This window comes from Mollisia scopiformis (genome assembly GCF_001500285.1).
Source record: "Mollisia scopiformis unplaced genomic scaffold LY89scaffold_19, whole genome shotgun sequence".
Taxonomy (NCBI): Eukaryota; Fungi; Ascomycota; class Leotiomycetes; order Helotiales; family Mollisiaceae; genus Mollisia; species Mollisia scopiformis.
In genome coordinates, this window is record NW_017263599.1 from 575,189 (window position 1) to 595,961 (window position 20,773).

At 48.0% G+C, this 20,773-nt stretch overlaps 8 protein-coding genes across 8 annotated transcripts; 4 read left to right on the top strand and 4 right to left on the bottom strand.

The window, feature by feature from the left end:
* Positions 1-607: 607 nt before the first annotated feature.
* Positions 608-2,446, top strand: LY89DRAFT_709186 (FAD/NAD(P)-binding domain-containing protein). Its single transcript, XM_018217742.1, has 5 exons — positions 608-767; positions 822-1,376; positions 1,430-1,746; positions 1,796-2,069; positions 2,122-2,446. The coding sequence occupies exons 1-5, from the start codon at positions 732-734 to the stop codon at positions 2,212-2,214; spliced, it is 1,275 nt and encodes a 424-aa protein (XP_018067714.1). The 5' UTR covers positions 608-731; the 3' UTR covers positions 2,215-2,446.
* A 140-nt stretch (positions 2,447-2,586) lies between these two features.
* LY89DRAFT_563567 (uncharacterized protein) lies at positions 2,587-2,823 on the top strand (the record flags this gene model as incomplete). Its single annotated transcript, XM_018208498.1, has 1 exon — positions 2,587-2,823. A coding segment is annotated over one exon (237 nt), but the record flags the coding sequence as incomplete, so codon positions are not given.
* Positions 2,824-3,142: 319 nt separating this feature from the next.
* On the bottom strand, positions 3,143-6,404 carry LY89DRAFT_785082 (uncharacterized protein). The gene is made up of 8 exons (XM_018222852.1): positions 6,143-6,404; positions 6,041-6,095; positions 5,734-5,987; positions 4,721-5,679; positions 4,527-4,673; positions 4,380-4,474; positions 3,552-4,333; positions 3,143-3,494 (listed from the first exon to the last, which is right to left on the bottom strand). Exons 1-8 carry the CDS (start codon positions 6,306-6,308, stop codon positions 3,208-3,210), a joined length of 2,745 nt encoding a protein of 914 aa, XP_018067716.1. The 5' UTR covers positions 6,309-6,404; the 3' UTR covers positions 3,143-3,207.
* A 2,372-nt stretch (positions 6,405-8,776) lies between these two features.
* Positions 8,777-10,475, top strand: LY89DRAFT_622221 (cytochrome P450; the record flags this gene model as incomplete). Its single annotated transcript, XM_018210964.2, has 5 exons — positions 8,777-8,943; positions 8,999-9,529; positions 9,578-10,134; positions 10,184-10,278; positions 10,335-10,475. Exons 1-5 carry the CDS (start codon positions 8,885-8,887, stop codon positions 10,473-10,475), a joined length of 1,383 nt encoding a protein of 460 aa, XP_018067717.1. The 5' UTR covers positions 8,777-8,884.
* Positions 10,476-11,705: 1,230 nt separating this feature from the next.
* LY89DRAFT_622223 (uncharacterized protein) lies at positions 11,706-14,260 on the bottom strand. The gene is made up of 5 exons (XM_018210965.1): positions 13,935-14,260; positions 13,756-13,855; positions 13,632-13,704; positions 12,462-13,574; positions 11,706-12,407 (listed from the first exon to the last, which is right to left on the bottom strand). The coding sequence occupies exons 1-5, from the start codon at positions 13,982-13,984 to the stop codon at positions 11,764-11,766; spliced, it is 1,980 nt and encodes a 659-aa protein (XP_018067718.1). The 5' UTR covers positions 13,985-14,260; the 3' UTR covers positions 11,706-11,763.
* Positions 14,261-15,749: 1,489 nt separating this feature from the next.
* LY89DRAFT_699225 (MFS general substrate transporter) lies at positions 15,750-17,566 on the bottom strand (the record flags this gene model as incomplete). Its single annotated transcript, XM_018217039.1, has 6 exons — positions 15,750-15,853; positions 15,906-15,965; positions 16,017-16,128; positions 16,162-16,677; positions 16,732-17,233; positions 17,322-17,566. The coding sequence occupies 6 exons, from the start codon at positions 17,564-17,566 to the stop codon at positions 15,750-15,752; spliced, it is 1,539 nt and encodes a 512-aa protein (XP_018067719.1).
* A 626-nt stretch (positions 17,567-18,192) lies between these two features.
* LY89DRAFT_721392 (uncharacterized protein) lies at positions 18,193-18,690 on the bottom strand (the record flags this gene model as incomplete). Its single annotated transcript, XM_018218643.1, has 1 exon — positions 18,193-18,690. The coding sequence occupies one exon, from the start codon at positions 18,688-18,690 to the stop codon at positions 18,193-18,195; it is 498 nt and encodes a 165-aa protein (XP_018067720.1).
* Positions 18,691-19,230: 540 nt separating this feature from the next.
* On the top strand, positions 19,231-20,143 carry LY89DRAFT_754056 (NAD(P)-binding protein; the record flags this gene model as incomplete). Its single annotated transcript, XM_018221304.1, has 2 exons — positions 19,231-19,867; positions 19,926-20,143. The coding sequence occupies 2 exons, from the start codon at positions 19,231-19,233 to the stop codon at positions 20,141-20,143; spliced, it is 855 nt and encodes a 284-aa protein (XP_018067721.1).
* Between the last annotated feature and the right edge of the window lie 630 nt (positions 20,144-20,773).

Here is a 20,773-nt window from a genome sequence, read left to right on the forward strand (position 1 = left end):
GGTCTCTTTTTTACGTTTTGGTGATGCGTTGTAGTTGTGATGCAGGGGAGGTAAAAATAAGACCCCTGCTAGCGCTATTACATTCTTTATGGGCTGTACGAAGGACCCGGTCAAAAGTCACGGGATTATAGCGCTTCCAGCCTGTAAGGGCCCTAGAAGGAAAACGTCAGACCCTATTAGGCCTTATAAATTACAGCGTCACACGCTGAAACCTATTTGTTGCGTTTGTCTTCATCAGGGCTAAAGGCCTATATTCACAGGGTACCGTTCGCTAGAAGAGCCTGTGAGAAGCTGAGATTCAGTGGCTCGGCCCTGAAGTTGCTGTGCCAGCCTATGATCGGCCGAGAGCCTGTAATTCAAGCGTGAAGCCCTGTAATCCCGTGACTTTTGACCGGGTCCTTCGTACCTCCGTATGTAACCGAGAACCGGCAAGGGTTCAGGACTTTTGGAATGATGCTCCGTATTCAATAACGCAATAATTCTCGTATGATGTATACGTATCGAGTGGCACAGTAAAGTTACGTTTCGAGCTCATGTTGGGCCTATTTTAGGCTACCCCACAGCTCCACATTTCTTACCTTACACAAATCGAGATGCAATTCACCCCACCTCAGTATGAGCGGGGTAGTCCAGCAATGTTTGAGTTATAATCACAAAAAGGCGGCTCGCTCGCCGGTTCTGTCCAGTAACTACAAGGCACGAAGACGCAGATCCTTTTGCATCCAATCACGATGACGACCTCAAAATCAGCCCCCGGCTTGAAATCTGTAGGGGCACTAAATTCACAAGACACAAGGAGGCACCGGCTAACGCTCTCATAGGTGATAGTTGTGGGAGCAGGGCCAGCGGGGCTTTTGATGTCCCTGTTACTTGCAAAGCAGGGCGTTCCAGTACAACTCCTCGATGCTGGCTCGACACTTGACAAGCAGCCTCGCGCAACTCACTATGGACCCCCAGCGGTCTACGAACTTGCCCGGGCGGGCATTGCCGAGGAAGTGAGAGCACGGGGATTCACCCCAAAGACCGTGTGCTGGAGAAAAAAGGACGGGACATATTTGGCTGGGCTGGATGGCAGCATTCTGGATGGTACCCCGGATAGGATGGTCTGTCTTCCACTCGATCGGCTTGGGGAGATCTTGCACAAACACATCCTGGAACAGCCAACAGTCGATCTCAAATGGAATCACAAGGTGACTGGGCTTGGTCAGGACGAGCAGAAGGCATGGGTAGACATTGAAACCCCAGAAGGTCCTAAAAGACTTGAAGGCGATTATGTCATTGGCTGCGATGGTGCAAACAGCCAGATTCGCAGATCACTGTTTGGAGACACGAACTTCCCAGGCAGAACATGGGATGAGCAGATTGTAGCCACCAACGTAAGTGGAAATCCGCTATGAAACCGTGACAAGAGTTGATCATCTCGCATAAGACATACTACGATTTTCATAAATACGGTTATGAGGACGCGAACTTCATTATTGATCATGAGCATTGGCATATGGCGTCACGTATCACCAATGACGGTCTGTGGCGGGTAACGTATGGCGAGAAACCAGGACAGACCAGAGAGCAGCTTTTCGAAAGGCTCCCAGCGAAATTCGAGAAAATTCTACCAGGACATCCGAAACCCGAACAGTACAAAGTCGTGAACTTCAGTCCTTACAAGGTCCATCAACGATTGACGGAGAAGATGCGTGTTGGACGCTTCCTGCTGGCTGCAGATGCCGCCCATCTCTGCAATCCATTGTGAGTCAAGACGATCTCGCGCCTCATAAACACAGCTAACCCTGAGCAGCGGAGGGCTTGGTCTTACGGGTGGCATCGTCGATGTCGGTGGGCTGTTTGACTGTCTGATTGGCATCCACAATGGCGTAGCTAATGACTCGATCCTGGACATATACGACGAAATCCGCCGGCAGAAGTACCTCGAAATCATCGATCCTATTTCCAGCGAGAACATCAGGCGTCTTTTTGGCCAGGACCCAGACACGGTATTGGAGACGGACGAGTTTCTGAAACTGTGTAAAAAGACGGAGACAGATGAGGCATTCTCAAGGGAGTTTCAAAATGTAAGCCTTCTAGTTCTTTCCTTTCGTTTTCCAATGCTAACACCACCCTTAGGGAATCAATGGGATCAAGTACGACTTCACTCAACATTACTTGAAGAAGGAGCTAGAGAATGGGAATTCTGGGGTGGGTTTAGTGGTGGCTTGAAGGCGTTATAGCTTAATATTTCATCGACAAATCCAAAACTGGACACTCTTAAAACCAGCCTTCTCCAAGTGGGGTTTCTTCAGGTGCGGTATTCAATGCGGGGTAGGGGTAATCTGGGTGTTCGGCACCAATTTTGTGTTGCAGGCACGAGCTCCGGCCGAGAATCGCACATTCTAAGCCAGCTAGACATGAAAGTCAAATAGTGAAGAATGTAAACTTGCCGTACTCGGAGCGCGTTGTCGTTTGAATGTCTATAAAAGATTGCAGCCATTTCCATCATCCCAAATCAACGTTCCCAAGAGCAATCCCCCAATTTGACTCACCACCAAGATGTCATCCAATCCCCCAACTCCCAGCAGTGACCTCACAGCCGCTCACAAGACCCTCTTCGATACCGGGCTGAACGTACGTTACGAAGTGGTCGGCAAAGCCTACGTGGACCGCTCGCTGGCAAATGGCTCCTCGCCCTTCGCGCGGCCCATGCAGGAGCTCGTGACGGAAGCGTGCTGGGGCTCGGTGTGGGCGCGGCCCGGCCTAGAACGCCAGTACCGCACGCTGCTGAACATCGCCACGCTGTGTGCCCTGAACCGCGGGCCCGAGTTGGCCGTGGAGAGGGTCATTTTGGAGGTTAGGGAGAAGAGAAAGGCGACGGTAGGGTCGTGAGATTATTCGGAGTCGGATACACAGAAGAGAAGACCAGAGAAAGGACCATCTGGGGCCGGTCGCTTGACATTGTCCTAAGCAGATAACCTACCATTCCAGATAGTTGACGCCGCAAGACTCCCAGTGGCCATGAATAACACCGTCTCCTCTTTCCAAATCCTGTGTCTTGAGCTCGTAATGTCATGTAACTTCCTGTTCCAATACTGTCAGCGGATGGCACTGGTCAAAAAACAACTTTTTGGAATGAAGCCTTTGTTACTGATTTCTTCAATTACAATAGCAGATATATTATCAAAATATCTTCGCAGAAGCATTCACCAAGTAAATATTCTATGCCAGTATAGCGCGGGCATTCCACTCCTTAATGTATGCTTTCGAAAGTAGCCTCAAAACATGGCCCATCCGTGGAGTTATTGCCCAGACCCAAGTATCATCCAAAAAGCAAGCCCACACTCTTGCAACCTCCCCAGCTAATGATCCTTTGCCATCATAATCGCTTTCGACCTCGTTCAGCAATTCGCTAAAGTTCGCGAAATTTTGAGCTTCTGCAGGGTCAAGAGGGTCATCGTCGGGATGCCTAGTCTCCAAAGCATGAATCCACTTCGTTACGAATAGTGCTGTAGCGAGCTGATTAGAAGACAGTAAACATGGGATGAAAGATGTTTGTCACGTACCACAGTCCCATGCTGCAATGGCATGCTCCACACTCCAGCTCAATGCTGCAGTCTTCCTTACCATAAGGTATCCAGCCTTGATAGGCGTTGAAAACCCTCCGAAAGCCTCGAGAACCGCCTTCGTCAAAAAAGGACTCCTTTTTTGCACTGCATGCATGTAGGACTGGATACTGGATTCCAGTTGAGCATCGTTCTGGCTCAAAAGCATCATACGATCGACACTCCCTGCGCTGGTGAAGAGTCTCACATAGGCAATCCTTAAAAGAGCCTGGCAATTAAAAATGACGGCACCTTTCTCCGAATGAGGTTCCTGATCTCTTTGGGCATTGGCCACAACCAAAGCGTGGCATCTTGCCAGCGAGTATTGAATCCTTGCATACATCGGAGCCCAAGATGGAGAGCTTAGGGCAGTGATGCCCGTGACCGAATGTGAACACTGCATGATTGACCACATATGTAAACCAACCGCATGCATAATGACAGTGGTTGCGAAGCCAGACCATGTAATTGATGCTCGAGTGAATCTGTTAGGGTTGACATCGCCATCGTCGTCATCAGCGTCATCGCCATAAACGAGCTGCGTCAAGGCTTTAGAAATGGTAACTCGATCATGAAGATCGGATGCGTCTACAGCATGTTGCCATTGCTGAGCATCTTTCGCTTCCCACCAACCTTCGTCTGCCGGCATCTCAATGTTAAGGTCTTGGGTCAAAGAGACATTCGGAGTTGTATCATAGGTGACAGTCAATAGAGAATTCAGAGTGAATATACCGCATAGTAGTCTATTGAGATCAGTAAGGGGTCTGCGAGGGAAAAAAAGATTCTGACCGTTTCGAAGTTTCTCTGGTGGTCCATTCTAACCAAGAAGTTGGCTGAGTCAATAAGGAGTCTCTGTTCAAAGCACATCGACGAATGCGATACTCCTGCGGAAAGTGTCAGTTGAAACGATGCTGCTTGCATAATGTTCTCATATACCGTTGCCCAAAACCCGCTTCTCTCGATCGCAGACACAACGTCTTTCGTATCGCCGCTAAATACAGCGTACAATGAGAGCAACAGTCTGCTTTGAACGGCTTCAGTCAGACATGGAGCCATCAAGTCAGAAGGATCTCGTTGAAGTGCCTATAGAATCAGTTTATTTGCGAATCAAGAGTGAGGTCGCAAATTACAGGCTCTACCATCATCTCTGCCCACTGCCATAAAAGCCTGGCCACTTTTCGATTAAGACGATAGAGAGCTCCAATAGCTGACACCGCCAGAACGAGCGGCACATACGGCATTCGCATATCAAGTGACGGTAAATGCAGGATTGGAAGATGGTGGTGGAAGCACGTGAAATAGCTCGTCAAATATTGTTGAAGCTTTTGTGCCGTAGGCAATTGGAATTGTGAGAATTGTTCTGGGGAAAGACGCCTGCGAACATCCGCAATAATATTGAAATGCGCAGTAGCATCAAGTATTGGAATGTTCACATTTCGTGGCTTCTGATCGATGACGGTCGGCAGTCGCGCAAAAGATCCTGGTGCATTCCGGAGCTCTGTAGGATCAGTTGAAGGTAAGAGCAAGTCGTGGCTATCCTGTGCAAGTTGCGACGTGACTGAAGAATTGGAGTCGCCCAATGGTCTGGCCATATCATTATCGATAGTTGGGCTATAGCCCGAATTGAATAGATAATTCGATATGGCAGAGTCCATATCGATATTTGTAGCACCATTTGGAAGCATCGAGAAGAAGTCAATACCATCAGGCAGGTTCGGGAGGTGATTGTCGTAGGCTGAGTGCGCATTGAAATCGATTGAGTCCAGCTGATCACTTGATGGTCTGTTTGCGTTGACTTGCCCGTCATCACCAAGGTAAGATCCGGAGAGATGACTTTGCTGAGCTGTTCCGAGCGGTACCGAAGTGGAGCTGGGGAATGCGAAGTCTTGAAGCTGAGATTGGCGATATGGGGATCTCAAGTCTGACAAGTCAAGCTGTGCATGGGTGGGAGAATTGCCCAGATAACCATCCTGGGCTGTGGAGTTTGTCTCGGTATGTGGAGGAAGGGATGATTGGGTTGTTTCATCTGCGATGTTCGATTGCCGTGGTTCTTGAGTATCACTCTGTGGTTGCTGAGTGTCTTGAGTGACTGAAATCAGTAAGTCACTGTCTACAGCTCTACTGGATGTACGGAAGAGATTACTATGTTCCATGGACTTGTCCGGGCTGGTGTCGGTGTTCTGGGTATTCTGTGAAAATCGTGCGTCTGGACGTTGATCATACTCCTCATCAACACCTGGTGACAACGTATGGTATCCTACGTCAGGCAGTATTGAATTTCCTTCTTCCTCGACATTGTTTTGATGTGCACCGGTGTTTGTATCAATCGAGTTGTTGATGTTATGCTCGAGACTTCCGAGAGGATGAAAAGATTTTTCATGGCGACTGACAAGGTCCCTGCATATCGTTCAGCTCGAAATCGTAACTTAGGGAAGACTCGTAGGTCATACTTTCGAGAATATCTTCGGCCACAAAATCGGCAAGAGAACGGCTTTTCCCTGGTGTCTACATTCGCGTCAGTTAGAACGTTGGATGTCGATCAAACAACGTACGGCCTCGCACGTGCCTTAAGCAGTGCTCACTGCGTTTGAAAACCTTCTGGCAGATAGGGCAGGAATATTGCCTGTGCGGCTTTTGTGGTCCTTCAGCGATCCGGATACTGTTGCTATCAGAGATTGCGGTCGACGTAAAGGCAGTCGTCTTGTCCAAGGATGTCATCGTGGGGCAGATGTACTGAGGGCAGGGGTGCTGTCGCAATGAAGATGGCTATCTCGCGATTGCGACAAGTTGAAAGTAGACCTCAGTTGACGTTGATACTACGAGCATGGCAATTCAACACTACATTCTGACGTCTGGGGTTTTGCGGGGGATTTCGCTTGTTTGTAACCGAGATCCCGCCCCCGCCCCAATCTCTTGCCGCCTAAAATCTCAGGCAAACGCTTGTGCCTCCCTTCAGCTTCAATTTCGACAGAGGTTGCGATAATTCTTGAGGCGGATGCTGCTCTGAACGTAGACGCCTGCGTGGATCAGAGAGTTGTGGTTCGGGCATATGGCAACCATCGACTTCTAAGATATGAAGATGGATAAATGGCAGATCGGCAGCGGCGCTGATATGCAGCGCTGCATGCCATATCCTCCGAGATGTTAATTGAGATACCGAGTAGTTGGATCTCGCAAAACGTTCGGCAGGTGAGTCATAACAAGGATTGGTTCTTCATCCAATAACATTTGTCCATTGTAAACTTGGGGACTTGATGATCTACTTTCGTAGAACCTTACATATTAGGTATAGTATGATCTGGTGCCTCGGCACGATAAGTCCGACGCATCCAGGAGCGTGAGGACAAGAAAAAACATGAAAACCCAGCTACAAAACCGAATGCTTACGCTTCTCCACAAATCGCGTCATTCCAAGTTAATACTCAACAGACCCATCGCGGTACTGAACGATCTCCTCGCTTCACTCGGGTAACCTTATTGCAGGCATAGAGTCCGCCAGGTCATCGACAGTCCACCGATCAGTGCAGACGGCGTTATAGGCTGCAGCCAAGTCATCGTTGAGGAATCCTGACCAATTGGTGAGGAACATGTCGGCTGCAACAAGCGCCGTTCGCTTATTCCCTTCCTGAAATGAGCATTAGACGAACAGCATATTCGCAATGATGTGAGACTCCATTCGGGTTCCTCTGTGTTTCATATGCTGACCTTTGTGTAGCCTTCTTGCTTCGATCTGAATGGTGTGTTACTTAAGCATCAGACGCGGTTGTAGAGCGAAGCCAATCACATCTGATTTTGCACACTCGAAAGATGGCGAGGAATTCTGCAATGAAGTATATTGCATTTGGAAGAAACGTAGCCTCAATTTCATTTGCTTTTGGACCAGTAGCGATGTCACTTGACATCTTGTGCACCATTTTCTTCAGTCGCACTGATGGCATTCGAAATAGGGGTTAAGGGCTGAGGCTATCTCTTCGATTTTCAACCAGACCGACCATCAATCTTCCCTCTGAAGAATAGCGAAGGCTCAATGCAATTTCATTGTACGAATGTTAGCTTAGTATAAAAATACACAAATTGAAATTCTGTGTGCTTCAGATATCCGGAGAATGTTGCTGAATAACGGGAAAATGCATAGATTATGTACCAAGTCCAGGCCTAATCGTGTATTAAAGATCACATGAGAAATTCATCCCATAATTGTCTATACTTATTTATCAACCCCCACTTCATTCCTCCGATGAAGCGAACATCTTTCACAACTTTTTGTACGTTAGTACTCTGAAATTCCAATTTTGAAGTAATCTTGATTGACCAAGACAAAATAGGATCTCACGAAGCCACAAACGTCCCTCACAGCCGGTCTCTTCGACCGCCTTCCCACTGGTGTTCACGGATGCTTTCCGTGCGTGCTAGCGTCGAAGTCACGAAATCTGTGCCTACGCTATGTGCTGCTATTGTAACTGCTGTGTCCAGTATTTGGGACGAAAAGGAAAGCTTGTTTGGTTTGAGATTGTGGTGAGTGCTCCAAGTGGGGAAATTGGGAGCGCGAATCACACAAGGGCCATTGTTGACGTAGAAAGACCTGCTGCGAAGAGAGTTGTGAGCCCGCCCATCGTGTAATCATACGTCGTTTGGTCGAAAGGAGATCGGGTTTATCTCGAAGTTGAGAAGGATGTTGTTCATCAGAGATGGGATTTTCAATTGTCTCTACCCCACTTTTAACTATGCCGCAGATACCCGTCCCCAAGTCAATTTTATGCGGGGCATTTCACGCGCGTACCTAGGTATGTGGGGTAAAGAAATCTTATCATTCTCAGGCACAAAATACGAAGGTCGCAGCCATAAGTTGTGGCGCTCGTACCAGTAGGGGTTTATGTGCCACAGAAGTCCTGAAGTAACCGGAAAAATCCCTGTAAATTTAGAGCTTGTAAGCTCTCTAGGCTCTTCAACCGTTTTCTTCAATGCGGGGTGACCACGCACCAACCCTACCTAGGTAGTGTCGACAAGGCCCACTCACTCCCGGCCAGTGCCATAACTTATGGCCGCGGCCTTCGTAGAGATATGCAAAGCCCGTACGCCGATCCCCAAATAATAAATATCTTTGCCGGACAATTGCGAACATTGTCTCATTGTCACTGCATTTCATTATGGAGCTGTCTTTGTACCTCTGGTCAGCCGTGGGCGTCCTCGTCCTTTATGTCGCCCAAATTCTTATATCACGACAATGGAGACTTTCAAAATACAAGCTGCCGCCGCGCGTTCCAGGTGTCCCTTTCATTGGCAACACTTTCCAGATGCCCCCTAAACAACAAGGACCATGGGCAAAGGATTTGGCAGACAAATATGGTGAAATGTAACTACTCTGCTTTCCTCTCACATGGTGTCAGATTGACTGAGAAATGGTTCAGGTTCACATGCAAAATCGGCGGCTATGACTGGGTGTTTTTGAACTCTTCTCGTGTTGTAACAGACTTGCTGGAGCGTCGTGCCGCTATCTACTGTTCCCGCCCGCCATTCCCCATGACCCAGGGGATCATGTCTGGAAACTCGCGTATTGTGCTAATGCCATACAATGAACGCTGGCGATTGCTGCGCAAAATCATGCACCAGATCCTGAGCCAGAGGCAGAAGGAGATTTACAAACCCTACCAGGATCTCGAATCAAAGAATTTGCTGTACGATTATCTGCATAAGCCGGACCGATGGTTTGCGGCAAACGGAAGATATGCGAATTCGGTCATTATGAGCGTGGTATTTGGGACACGGTCCGATCTTGATAATCCGGATGTAGTAGAGCTGTTTGAGACGCTTGAGCTGTTCTTAGAGAATCAGCAGCCGGGTATGAATCTTGTGGATGGATTTCCTATCTTAGATCGACTCCCTCACGCTCTGCAATGGTGGCGACCTCGTGGGCAAAGGATCTTCGAGAAGACTCGGGCGTAAGCTTCGCTGTCCGCACATTGAAAGAAAATACTGATCTTACATAGTGTTTACAAACGAGCCCTGGAAAAGGTCGAGCGGAATACGGAGAATGGTACACAGAAAGATTGCTTCGCCATGGACTACATGAAGATCAGCAAAAAGGAGGGCATTGACGAGACGCAAAACCTCTTCGTGCTTGGTACCCTCATGGAAGCCGGTAGCGACACCTCCCGCGTTTCTCTTGGCCAGATCATTGCCGGAGCTGCCACGTACCCAGATTGGGTTGTGCGGGCACGCCAACAACTCGACGACGTATGTGGCCATAATGCGGAGCGACTCCCAGGTTGGGGCGACCGCGACACACTGCCATACATCGCAGCGGTCGTCAAAGAGGGCTTCCGGTGGCGGCCTAACATTGCAGAGATTGGGGCGCCGACGTCGCTGATTCAAGATGACGAATACGAAGGCTACAAGTTCCCTGCCGGCACCGTCTTTGTCTGGAATGCGTGGGCGATTGCGCTAAGCGAAAAGGAATATCATGAGCCGGAGCGCTTCAATCCAGACCGTTTCTTAAATGAAGATCTTCACAATCCGCTAAAGGGACACTGGGCGTTTGGACCGGGTAAGTTTTCATGGTCCCCATAAGCTTTATTCAGTACTTACTTCCCTAGGCCGCCGTGTATGTGTTGGCTGGAGTGTAGGAGAGATGAACGTCTGGATCGCAATCGCGCGACTTCTCTACTGCTTTGACTTCGAGGAGGACAAGGTTGGTCATATTTTTTCTGGCAGCACTGAAATCATAGCTGACATCTCATCCCGTAGGACCAACCCATCGACACCATGACCATTCCACAGATAACGCACAACCAAGCTCCTTTCGCAGTCAAGATCAAAGTCAGGAGTCCGCAGCATGCTGCACTCATTGAGCGGGATTGCATGGCTGCTGTCAACACGAAATACTGAGATTGTTAACTTTTTGTTCCTGTTGGGAGGAATTGGTCTTTCAATGGGAAAGTATCTCGACTATAGGCAGCCAAGTGTTGACCGTGAAGGATATCGGATGATGAGCGAGATTGGCAAGGGAAATGCTAAGATCGCGCGGAGAGGGCATGGTGTAGCCTTACACCTACCTGGGAAAGAAATCACCTTAGATTTAGCGAATACATTATCCTCTTTTGCTGTAGCAGGTCTAAAGCATCATAAGGGAAATTCTACTCAAGTGCATTAGTAAAACAGACCCTATAACCCAATATCAAGCTTGAGAATGTAAAATAAAGTGCCTCAGTGCTATAGTCCTAGTCCACATTTTACAACCTACTCTATTCTATCTCCAAGCCATCGGATACTAGTTAAGTACTCCGTTCATAGTCCAACGCGATCATCTAGGTGGTCCAATTACCTTAGCACAACAGACATAGCTATTGCCCCACTTTCGACGAAATATTCATGCATAGTGCTACCATCTCCGCCAGACCTTCCAAGGTACGTCTTCATTTTTGTCGTCTTATCCTTTTCAGACCCCTTCTGAACATTGCATCTGGAAGAGAGACACGGACATCCTCATACATAGGGTAATGTTAGTCGAGAAATGCCAACAAGCATAAACTTCTCACGAAAGTCTCGTGTTGGCCACCTGCGCATTAGAGACTTCTGGTCATAAGGGATCTTTCGATGTTAGTTTTAAGTTGGATGTATGTAATATCGTTCTGATTGTACTGAAGCTGGAAGGGTGTCTTCGATTGAAAGCAGGGTTGAATGAAGGCATTAGAGTGTGATAAGCAGCTTCACCAGAAGTATATTTGAGGACAGCAAATGGAGGCGTACATACGTGATTTAACTGGAGAAGGAGAGCCTGATATCCGAGAGTGATTTCCAAACCTCTAGTTTCAACAAGTGCACGTTACTGCAGTAAATGAATGGATATTTCTTACGGTTGCGATGAAAGTTGGACTTGAGATTCAAAGGTTCCAGGGGCTTTAGAGGAGTACTGTTAATTACTATGAACGCTATCTTAGCAGGTGACACATGAATGGAACAAGACATCTCAGGAGCGATCTGAAGATCACTGCTATCAGTCTTGTCTCGCTCAGGTTTCTGATGTCAGTCTATCGATAATGGCCATCCTGACTTGTTCGCAAATGGATTTCACAGCAACCAAGACAAGTATAACGCAATTTATGTTTAATAAAAGAACGCGTTCATAAGTTCTAATTTATTGTGTAGGTACATCTCATAACCCTTTACGACGCCCTCACAACGGAATAAGAAAACGATCGAAGAATGCCGCAACCTGCGAAACCCCCTCCGTATTCGGCGCTGTTACACTCGCCACATACCCATCAGGTCGCAACACCAAAAGTGCTCCTACCTTCCGATCGATACCGTACTTTTCATATGCTTGTCCAGAGATCTCACGCAATGACTCGCTATCCGCATAGATCTTCCAGTAATCCATCCTCCTGTCCTGATATCGCGGCCGGAACGCATGCGGGAAGTCGTCCCACTCCACGACGTCTATGCTGCTGGCGTGCACAAGCAGGACCTCGATGATGGAATCGATCTTTTCAGTGGGTGGGGTATAGCGTTTGATAAAGCTATCGCTTGATTCAAGATAGGCGCCGATATCGAGCAACTGATTGTTGAGCGACACATTGGTCTTGAAATCGCTAGGGAAAAGGATGATTCTCCAGCGGCCATCTGATGGGATACGGTCGTTGAGGTACCAGGGTCGTCCATCACATTGGGAGACGACTTTTGCGTCGGCGAAGCGCATACCGATGGGCACGTTCTTTGCAAGGGGGCTATTATAGGGGATAGTGGAGTCGGTGCCTTCGGGCTTGTTGATGATGATGGAACCATCGTAGTTGACTGAACACCCTGTTGCAAACGCAGCACCTGAAAGAGTGTTGTCAGCACGTATATTCTCATATTTCTGCGAATATCACTTACCATTGTCGATGACCTCGCGGAATGCGTCCGTCGAGATCTCACCCGGCTTTCCGGAAAAGAGCCGCGACAACTTAAAATCATACTCAATCAGATCCTGAGCCACTTTTCTGCGCTCCTGTTCATAAGTCGAGAGGATGTCCGGCTTCGCTAGTCCATTGAGCACATGCCCAATCTTCCATGCTAGGTTATAAGTGTCCATCATGGAGACATTCATGCCCTGCCCGGCCTTGGGTGAATGCGTGTGGCACGCATCACCTGCGATGAACACACGCTCCAACTTCTGGAACTTAGCCGCAACACGCTGTCCAATCTGGTACGCAGTAAACCATTGCGTCTCGGCAACATCGAGTGTATATGGTGCGAAAATTTTCCGCGCCGTTTCGAGAATTGCCTCTGGGGTGATCTTGCTGCGGTCGACGCGCGGTCCAGCTGTCTTGCCCTGCTTCTGGTCATTCTCGCGCTCCTCTGCGCTTCTAGTCTCAGGTATGTGCTCCGTCTTCTTGAGCTGGATGTACAGTCGCACAAGCCCTGCCTCGCGCGGAATCACCATGATGCTACCGTCCGACGCAGAGTGGATTGAGCAACGCTTGCGAATGTCTGGAAAGTCCGTAATGGGGACAATGTCAAGGACACCCCAGACGTAGTCAGTGGTCTCACCCTCGACATTGATCCCAATCTGGCTACGCACCCATGAGTGGGCACCGTCGCAACCGAGGACATATTTTGCATGGATGATCTCGCGGCTTTCCGCAGGCACTGCGCCATTACGATCCTGGTCCCAATCGAATTGGCGAAACAGACCATTTTCGATCTTTGAGCCGTACTGCTCGGGTTCGGCGTCGTTGTCAGCCAACTTCTTGACCCCAACGGTCACGGGGTATGCGTCGGGGTTGGAAATTTGGCTTTCATCAATCTCGAGGGTTTCAGGCAGGATGGGCCGCTCAACTTTCATCTTACCATTGCTCCACTCATCGATGAAGTCGGTCAACCAGGTTTCGATACGGCCTTGGTGAATTACACTGCCGTGGAAGCGCGAGATGCCGACGACTCCTTCCGGTTTTCGACCGACGCGGTGTATTTTGCCATTCGCATCGGGCTCATAAAAACATGCCTCTAATTAAGATCAGCCTTGAAGGATGTAAAGAAGTAGTAGCTGGGGTGATTTCTTACCATATCCAATACTTGCGTCTTTCAATGGGCGGTCACCAAAACCAAAGGATTGGAAAACTTCCAGAACGCGGGGCTGTAGCGCAATCAATAATCATTCATTCATATTGACAGGGAAACCCCAAACCTGCAGTCCATCAGCCTGCCCCACGAAGATCTTGGTCGATCTCTTATCAATAATTCGAGCATTGATACCAATCCGCGCAAACCAGCTTGCGGCCATGTACCTAAACCAAGTCAGCGCTTGTTAACGGGTAGCAGCCGACCGGAAGGCAAGCTGCGACAAGGAGGTGACTGTGAACATACCCAGCAGGCCCTGCGCCAATAATTAGCACGTCGACCTTTGATTCCTGCATTCCTGCATTTTGGAGGTTTGTATTTGTGTCATCATGGATGATTGTGCGGTGGGCTTGCGTCTTTCTCTTTCTTAATCGACATTCCGAGAGAATCGTCTGTATATATTGAAAAGTCCAAAAACGCTCTCTGTCGACGAGAGTACAGTGGGGTGTAATGAGTCTGAATAGACCCACTATAAGGAGCGGAGGGGTAATTCTTATGCTGATGAAGCCTATGTACGCAGCAGGCGTGGGGAACTGAGGCTGATGTGCATGCGGAAAAAGTGGAGAAGAAGGGACGTTAAGAAATGCGGGGCTCGCGGGGTCAAGGTTAAGGGGGGTGAATGAGGGATGAGGGGAAGAGGGCGAAAATCGAATGTGGGGCAGACAGATAATCTGCACATCAAATGCCTCTGCTTGATTTGTTGACTGCGACTTCCACACTTTCCAATAGAAGAGAGGACCATCTGCATAATCGACGGGGATTCATTTAGCTTGGACTCTAAGGAAAGTACATGTAAATTGTGCTGACTAAGCCCAGAGAGTTACGTGACCATCGCTGCAATTTCATCATCGAGACCGGAGATGGGATGAAATAAGCTAGGACGTTCTTGGCAATTCCAAGCGGCGGAGAGTCAAACAATTCCTGGAGCCTTGTCATCGTCGTCTTGCCACCAGCCTTCTCCGGATTTTTCTCATCAAAGACCTTGTCGTCGTCGCATGGATCCTGCCTCGTATTGCCGGCCGGAAGATGTTTGACAAATGCATTTCCTTTTCTAAAACCATAAATATCTTTGTGATATCCTTTTTTGTTTAATTATATAATGTTTTTAGTTATGGATGGCACACCGACGTAGATTTGTCGCCACCCAGGAAAGCTGAAAACAGGAATCACAGAAGTATAGACAGGCTCGTGTCCATGAGGTAGAGCTAAATACAGTTTTGGCTGTGCTGAATCTATTAGATAAACATCGAAAGTAACAGCAACAGATTTGGAGTAAACAGTTGCAAAGTGAAAATTTTAAGGGTCTAGAAGATGGAAGGTCCCAGAGTTGGTCGTGAATCAATTGCTTTCCCACTCCAGTCACTCAAAATCGATGTCGATTTTTACCAGCGTACAACATTTCGTATATTATAGGGTAATATGTCTCTGAAAAGCCTCAGTAACCAACGCCAGAAATTGCGTGGAGACCATTAAGAACAAGGGCTCAGCGTCAGCGTGAAAACACTCCTCCACCATCTCCTTTAGCATATCATCATTAGAAGAGCGAACTATCACCATCACAACCTACGCAGCCAGAGGCAATTCGACTACTGACGCCTGAGCCACCTATCACCTCAAGCTATCGCCAGAATAGGTCCAATGTTTGCCGCTCGTCCACAAATACATCATCTTCGCCCACTCATATCCAACAGCTACTGAATGACCTGTCAGATGTAGGGATCGAAATTCAATCACTGGAACGCCGACTTGAAGCAAGTACAATTCGTAAGGGAATTTGAAATATATACCAATCATCACTCTTCATCAAAATTAAAGCGTAAGCTCATCAAGATGCCCCAGACTCCGAGAGCTTCAACACCAGAAAAGATGCGGAGTCAGTATATGAACAGGCAGGACATCAAGACATGGCAATTTGCGGTACGTATTTCAGTCTCGGAAGGTTAAGAGCTTAATAATAAAGTGCATTTTTCATTCCAATTTCAAACGGTGCATACAAAATTTGCAATTAAGGATTGTCCGAAGCGTAGGTGTGTTCTCCTCCATATGGTTGCCCTCTTCTCATCAAGTCTCCGTCGAATAGATACTGTGATCGCGAAAATATGACCGGCATCGTTTACCCAAAATGTACATAGGGATCGCCGTTACACAAATACCCACTTGGATGCCTAATAAAGTCAATACAAGTCGTCTAATGTAAGTAGAGAGATCGAAACGTACCACCCAGACAGTTAAACAGCCTCGCCGGACCCCATGATGCCGCCCAGTTATTCATGAAGACTTTGACACGAGTTAGTAAGTCCAGAAGAGTTTTTTTTACCGCAGACTTACAGGTGAATCCGAAGCACATAAAGTTTTTCGCAATCATTCCAATGATAAAGACCTCAATGGATATTCCTCGGTACCCATCGACCATGTAAGTACCCACGGCAACTGAATAGAACTGATAAGCGGAGAGTGTTAAACCCCAACACACAGCAATACTAACAGGCGATGCCCCTTTAGCAATCAAATTTCCAAAAAGGAAAAATCCAAGGGCCGAAAGTACGGCCATGCCTGCAAACAAGACCAACCGGAACTCAGGCTCGTATATGCCGTTGTTTTTCTTTGCCATGTACTCAGCAATACGATCTGAGATACTCCCACAGAATATTGCGCCCAGGACAGCTCCAATGATAGGGCCACCATACAAATAACCGGTTTGAGCTGAGTCGAGGTTGAATGGCGGAGCTGAAAATACCTGAGAAATAACTAAAGACATGAGTACCTGCCAAGTCGTGATTACGGCGATTGTAAGTGTAGACCAGATAACTGCTGGGTTGACGCAGATGACGAAAGGCCGAACGGTAAGAGAAAAAAATGACTGGTTCGTATAGCGTCCAGAATACAGGGCTAGACGTCTCGGGAATGAATTGCGTTTCAGGGTCAAAGAGTCGTTCACAGCTTCCTCTTCCACAACTGAAGGTTTTGTGTCATCGAAAACGAATCCAGTCTATCCATTGTTAGCTTGTGCAAAAGATGCGTCGGGCAGGGGGATGGTAATCACATCAGCCGCAACGTCGGTGTCGAAGAGCGCAGCATCTCGCCTGTACACCGTTTCCCACCCAAAGAAAATGATGGCAATGGTTCCGATGCCTAGGAATATATTGAGGACATAAAAACACCAGCGCCAACCAAGATTTTTTGCGACTACACCGGCGATCAGAGAGCCGAAGTTTCCAAAACCGGAGGCGCAAGTCCCAAAAAAGGCCATTCGGGCACCACGTTCGTGTACAAAATACAAGTCTCCAACGATGGAGTACATGACCGATTCCCACACACAAACGCCGCATCCTTGCAAAACCCGAGCTCCAAGTAGGAAGTTATATGATGTTGCAACACCGCCCCAGATAGTACCAGCCAGGCAGAATAACATAGAGAAGACGAATACCGGTCTCTTCCCGTAAACCCGAGTCCAAGTCGACATGAAGACTCCCAGTGCACCGACTGCGCAGAGCTGGTACCCGGTGAGTTGTGAGACCTGCGTGAAGGAGATGCCGAAACTTTGACTAGAAGGAACGCAGATGGCGAAAGCAAGGGTCCAATCCTAAAACTGTTATCAGATATAGCATTACTTCGAGTTCGGGTTAGACATACGTTCCAGCACACAGGATGGTGCAATAGCAGAGCAAGAGGAAAATGATATCTCTCTGCCATAAAGGCCAGTTCAGAGGGTCATTAGGATCGTTTGACGGCTGTGGAACCAGCACAGTCTTTTCGTGCTGACCGGTGCCATGCTTAAGATGAGCTGCATTGAATTGCTGCGCCGATTGGACATCTTCTAGAAGGGCGGTGCCGGGAACGTGACCACCGCCTTTAATTTCCAAGATTCCGAAGGTCATTGTATTGTCTTTGTCTGTGCTGGTGAAAGTTTGACCGCCGGCTAGTCTTGGCGAGGATATCTTGTTGCCTTTAGTATTTATATGTAAGATACATCCCACTCGAGTATAAATGATCTTTTTCCCCTCTTTCTCCGTTGCCCCAGAGAACGCCACTCAATTTCCCCATATTTTCGTCCTTGCAACACGCCTGCAATAATGTGGGGTACGCGAGGCGGTTTGGTTACCTCAAGGATTTTTTTGAGCGCATCCAAAGCCTGAATATTCAGACTAGGTCCTTAACTAGCCAGTTCTTTTCGGGTTAGGTTCTTACCCCTTATTCATCAGTGGTATCCGTGGCGAACATTTGGTTCACCCAATCAGACCTTAGCAAAATATGCACCCCACATAAAGTTCGATTTTACCCCATTTTACCCCCATCTCTTATTTTCGCATCCAGGTAGCATTTACACCCGGAGAAGTGGGGTGATTTCAGGTTAATTTAGTGAGACCAGCCAGAAAAAGGAACGTGAGTTGAGAATGTGAATTGGGCTCAGGAACATGGGCAACAAATTATCATATCCGTCTCAGATCCCAGATTATCTACTGTATCACCACGATCTAAGAAGCTTCAACTGAATAAGTTATTCTTAGCCAGAGACCTTGCCCTTTCCGGCAGCATTAAGCATTCCCCCGATGCCATCAATCAATGGGATTGGCCCGACGGCCCAAAAGTCTTTCCAGACACGCTGACTGATGCGCCAACCCTCGGCCGTCTTCGTGAGCCGGTCAACATAAACACCCTGGACCTGGAACAGAAGTGGATTGCCGTCGACGCCATTGAGCCCGGTAGGATGGAGAGTCTTCGACTTCACCGTCGCGCCCTGATGATCGTGGTCGAAAGTGATCTGAATGTTCGTGCATATGTGAAAGACGTACGGGAATAGCTTGCCAGTTATAAAGTCGCCCCTTTTTGCCTCTGCCCAGGTGGTGCGTACACCGCCAGATGCGGTCCAGTCAAATACTGTCTCGGGCAAAAAGATGCGTTCGAGCGGCTCAACAACCTTCTCATCCACTGCGTGCACATACCGTGCAAACATGTCCATGATCTCAAGGCGATCGGAGATTTCTTCTATAGTGTAGGTCATTGTACCATCTCTTACTGGTCGCTTCCTAGAATTGTGGCGTCGTAGCGAAGTGATTGTTGCTGGGGGTGAAATATGTATCTGGCCTGAAGTTTAACAAACTTGCCATTGATGCTCACGATATATTATATAAGTGAATTGACGAATGAGGTTCCCCACAATTCTGAATATGAATGCATGGGGTAGGCGACAAGTGACAAGCATCCCTAAAACTGAGGTGGGGAGAATATTACGGGGTTGAATCACCTCCACATCCATCCTTGGATCTTCGCCTGAAATCTAACAATCCTATCCATATCTAGATCGTGGGGTACCTTTGATTAATGTGGGGGCTTATAACCGGTGGAAATAGAGGCTGGAAAGTTCTCTGTAAGGCACAAGGTTAGATGAAAAGGCGACACCCTTTCTTCAACCAAACAACCCCACAGCACATGGATGGTCATTTTTCTTTAAAGAAGTGATAATCGCCTTGATGTAGCAAAAAAAAAAAATATTGTATATATATACAATCGCCGCTAGCGATTCCGAGTTCACAAAATCACCATGACTTCCATTACGATACCTGAAGGAGTCTTCAATCGTCTAAAGGGGAAAACTGTCATTATTACTGGAGGCAGGTCAGGGATTGGAGAAGCCGCCGTCCACATACTTGCAAACCATGGCGCGAACGTGGTCTATGGCGATATTGCTCCCGGCGAATTTGAGCAACCCAACGTCGTCTACCAGAAGGCAGACGTGAGCGATTTTACATCTTTGCGGTCGCTATTTGCGTTCACAGAGCAGAAGTTCGGACCCGTCGATATTGTCCTTGCCAACGCAGGAATCCACGAAGAAGAGGACTGGAACAACGAAGATTGGCTGAATTCTACAGCGGGAAGTAAAATTGTTGACGTGAACTATACCGGAGTGGTGTACACAGTTAAAATCGCCCTGCTTTCCTTCAAGCGGAGCGGCAAAAAGGGCAGCATCGTCCTTACCGGATCGGCTAGCTCCTATCTCGACTCGTCGCCAGTATGCATTTATGCCGGGACAAAGCACGGCGTGCTGGGTCTATTGAGAAGCGTACGGACGGTTGTGGGAGATATCGCCAGGATCAATCTCATCGCCCCGTGGATGGTGGACACTAAGCTTCCTCCTCCAGGGATTCTTGAATTGTGGGGTGAATTGCCTTTGAACACCCGTTAGTTTTCCCTTTCAGCTCTGGTACATATTTACCATTTCACTAACTGTAGAAACAGCGACTGGTGTGGCAAATGCCATACTGTATGCGGCTATTGAAGAAAAATTTCACGGAAAGGGGTTCTTCGTGGGAGGGGATAAAATCACAGAACTCGAGACGATGATCGATCAAACCCGACCGCAATGGATGACCCAGGAGGTTTCTGATGGAGTTGAGGCAGGGTGGGAACGCCTCAGCAAGGTTCGCATTATGACTAGAGGAGCGAATGCAAATTGATCCCATCAGTGTTACCGCCATGGTCAATGGTATTTCAATAAGCCATACACAAAGTTGTCAAACTTGTCACTTAGAACATCACAACTAGAAAGGGTGTAAATATTAATCTTCTTTTACTTAATACCGCGCGTTAAATTAATAGAAATTCCCAACATCACTTGAGGAGATAGGAGGAGACTCACAACATACCTCAGTGTCTCTTCAATCCTATTATCCAAATTGCTCAACACACCCCTCAACTCCCGTTGCGGTTGCGGTTGCGGCCTGTATACCTGCGAACCCAATCTTAATCCCTGTACCTCTGGATAATCCATCCTCGTGCTCCCAATCGGTGAGACTGGAGACCGGAGAATGGATTCCCTGAGCGGGGAGGTCGGAGGAGAGATCCGGATTAAGCCCTGGGAGGTGTGTCTGAATGGACGGAGGATGATTGGTGAAGGTGGGGAATATATCAGTGGGATTGATCCCGAGATTTGGACAGAACTTCTACGGTTGAAAGATCCCCTTCTACGCTCGGGGATTGAGGGAGGAATGATGTGCTCATTCCGGGAAGACCAATGTAGTCCTTGACCAACGAGGCTTCTAGGACGGACTCGCCTGATGGATACGGGTGGACAGGATCGTTAGTCC

Coding starts and splice junctions, on each gene's coding strand:
- LY89DRAFT_709186 (XM_018217742.1), top strand. CDS start 732: ATGACGACCTCAAAATCAGCCCCCGGCTTGAAATCT. Junction 1,377..1,429: donor AGCAGATTGTAGCCACCAAC/GTAAGTGGAAAT, acceptor ATCTCGCATAAG/ACATACTACGATTTTCATAA. Junction 2,070..2,121: donor TCTCAAGGGAGTTTCAAAAT/GTAAGCCTTCTA, acceptor CACCACCCTTAG/GGAATCAATGGGATCAAGTA.
- LY89DRAFT_785082 (XM_018222852.1), bottom strand. CDS start 6,308: ATGACATCCTTGGACAAGACGACTGCCTTTACGTCGACCGCAATCTCT. Junction 6,096..6,142: donor CTTAAGGCACGTGCGAGGCC/GTACGTTGTTTG, acceptor ACGCGAATGTAG/ACACCAGGGAAAAGCCGTTC. Junction 5,680..5,733: donor GGACAAGTCCATGGAACATA/GTAATCTCTTCC, acceptor TACTGATTTCAG/TCACTCAAGACACTCAGCAA.
- LY89DRAFT_622223 (XM_018210965.1), bottom strand. CDS start 13,984: ATGCAGGAATCAAAGGTCGACGTGCTAATTATTGGCGCAGGGCCTGCT. Junction 13,575..13,631: donor AGACGCAAGTATTGGATATG/GTAAGAAATCAC, acceptor GATCTTAATTAG/AGGCATGTTTTTATGAGCCC. Junction 12,408..12,461: donor CCGCGAGGTCATCGACAATG/GTAAGTGATATT, acceptor ACACTCTTTCAG/GTGCTGCGTTTGCAACAGGG.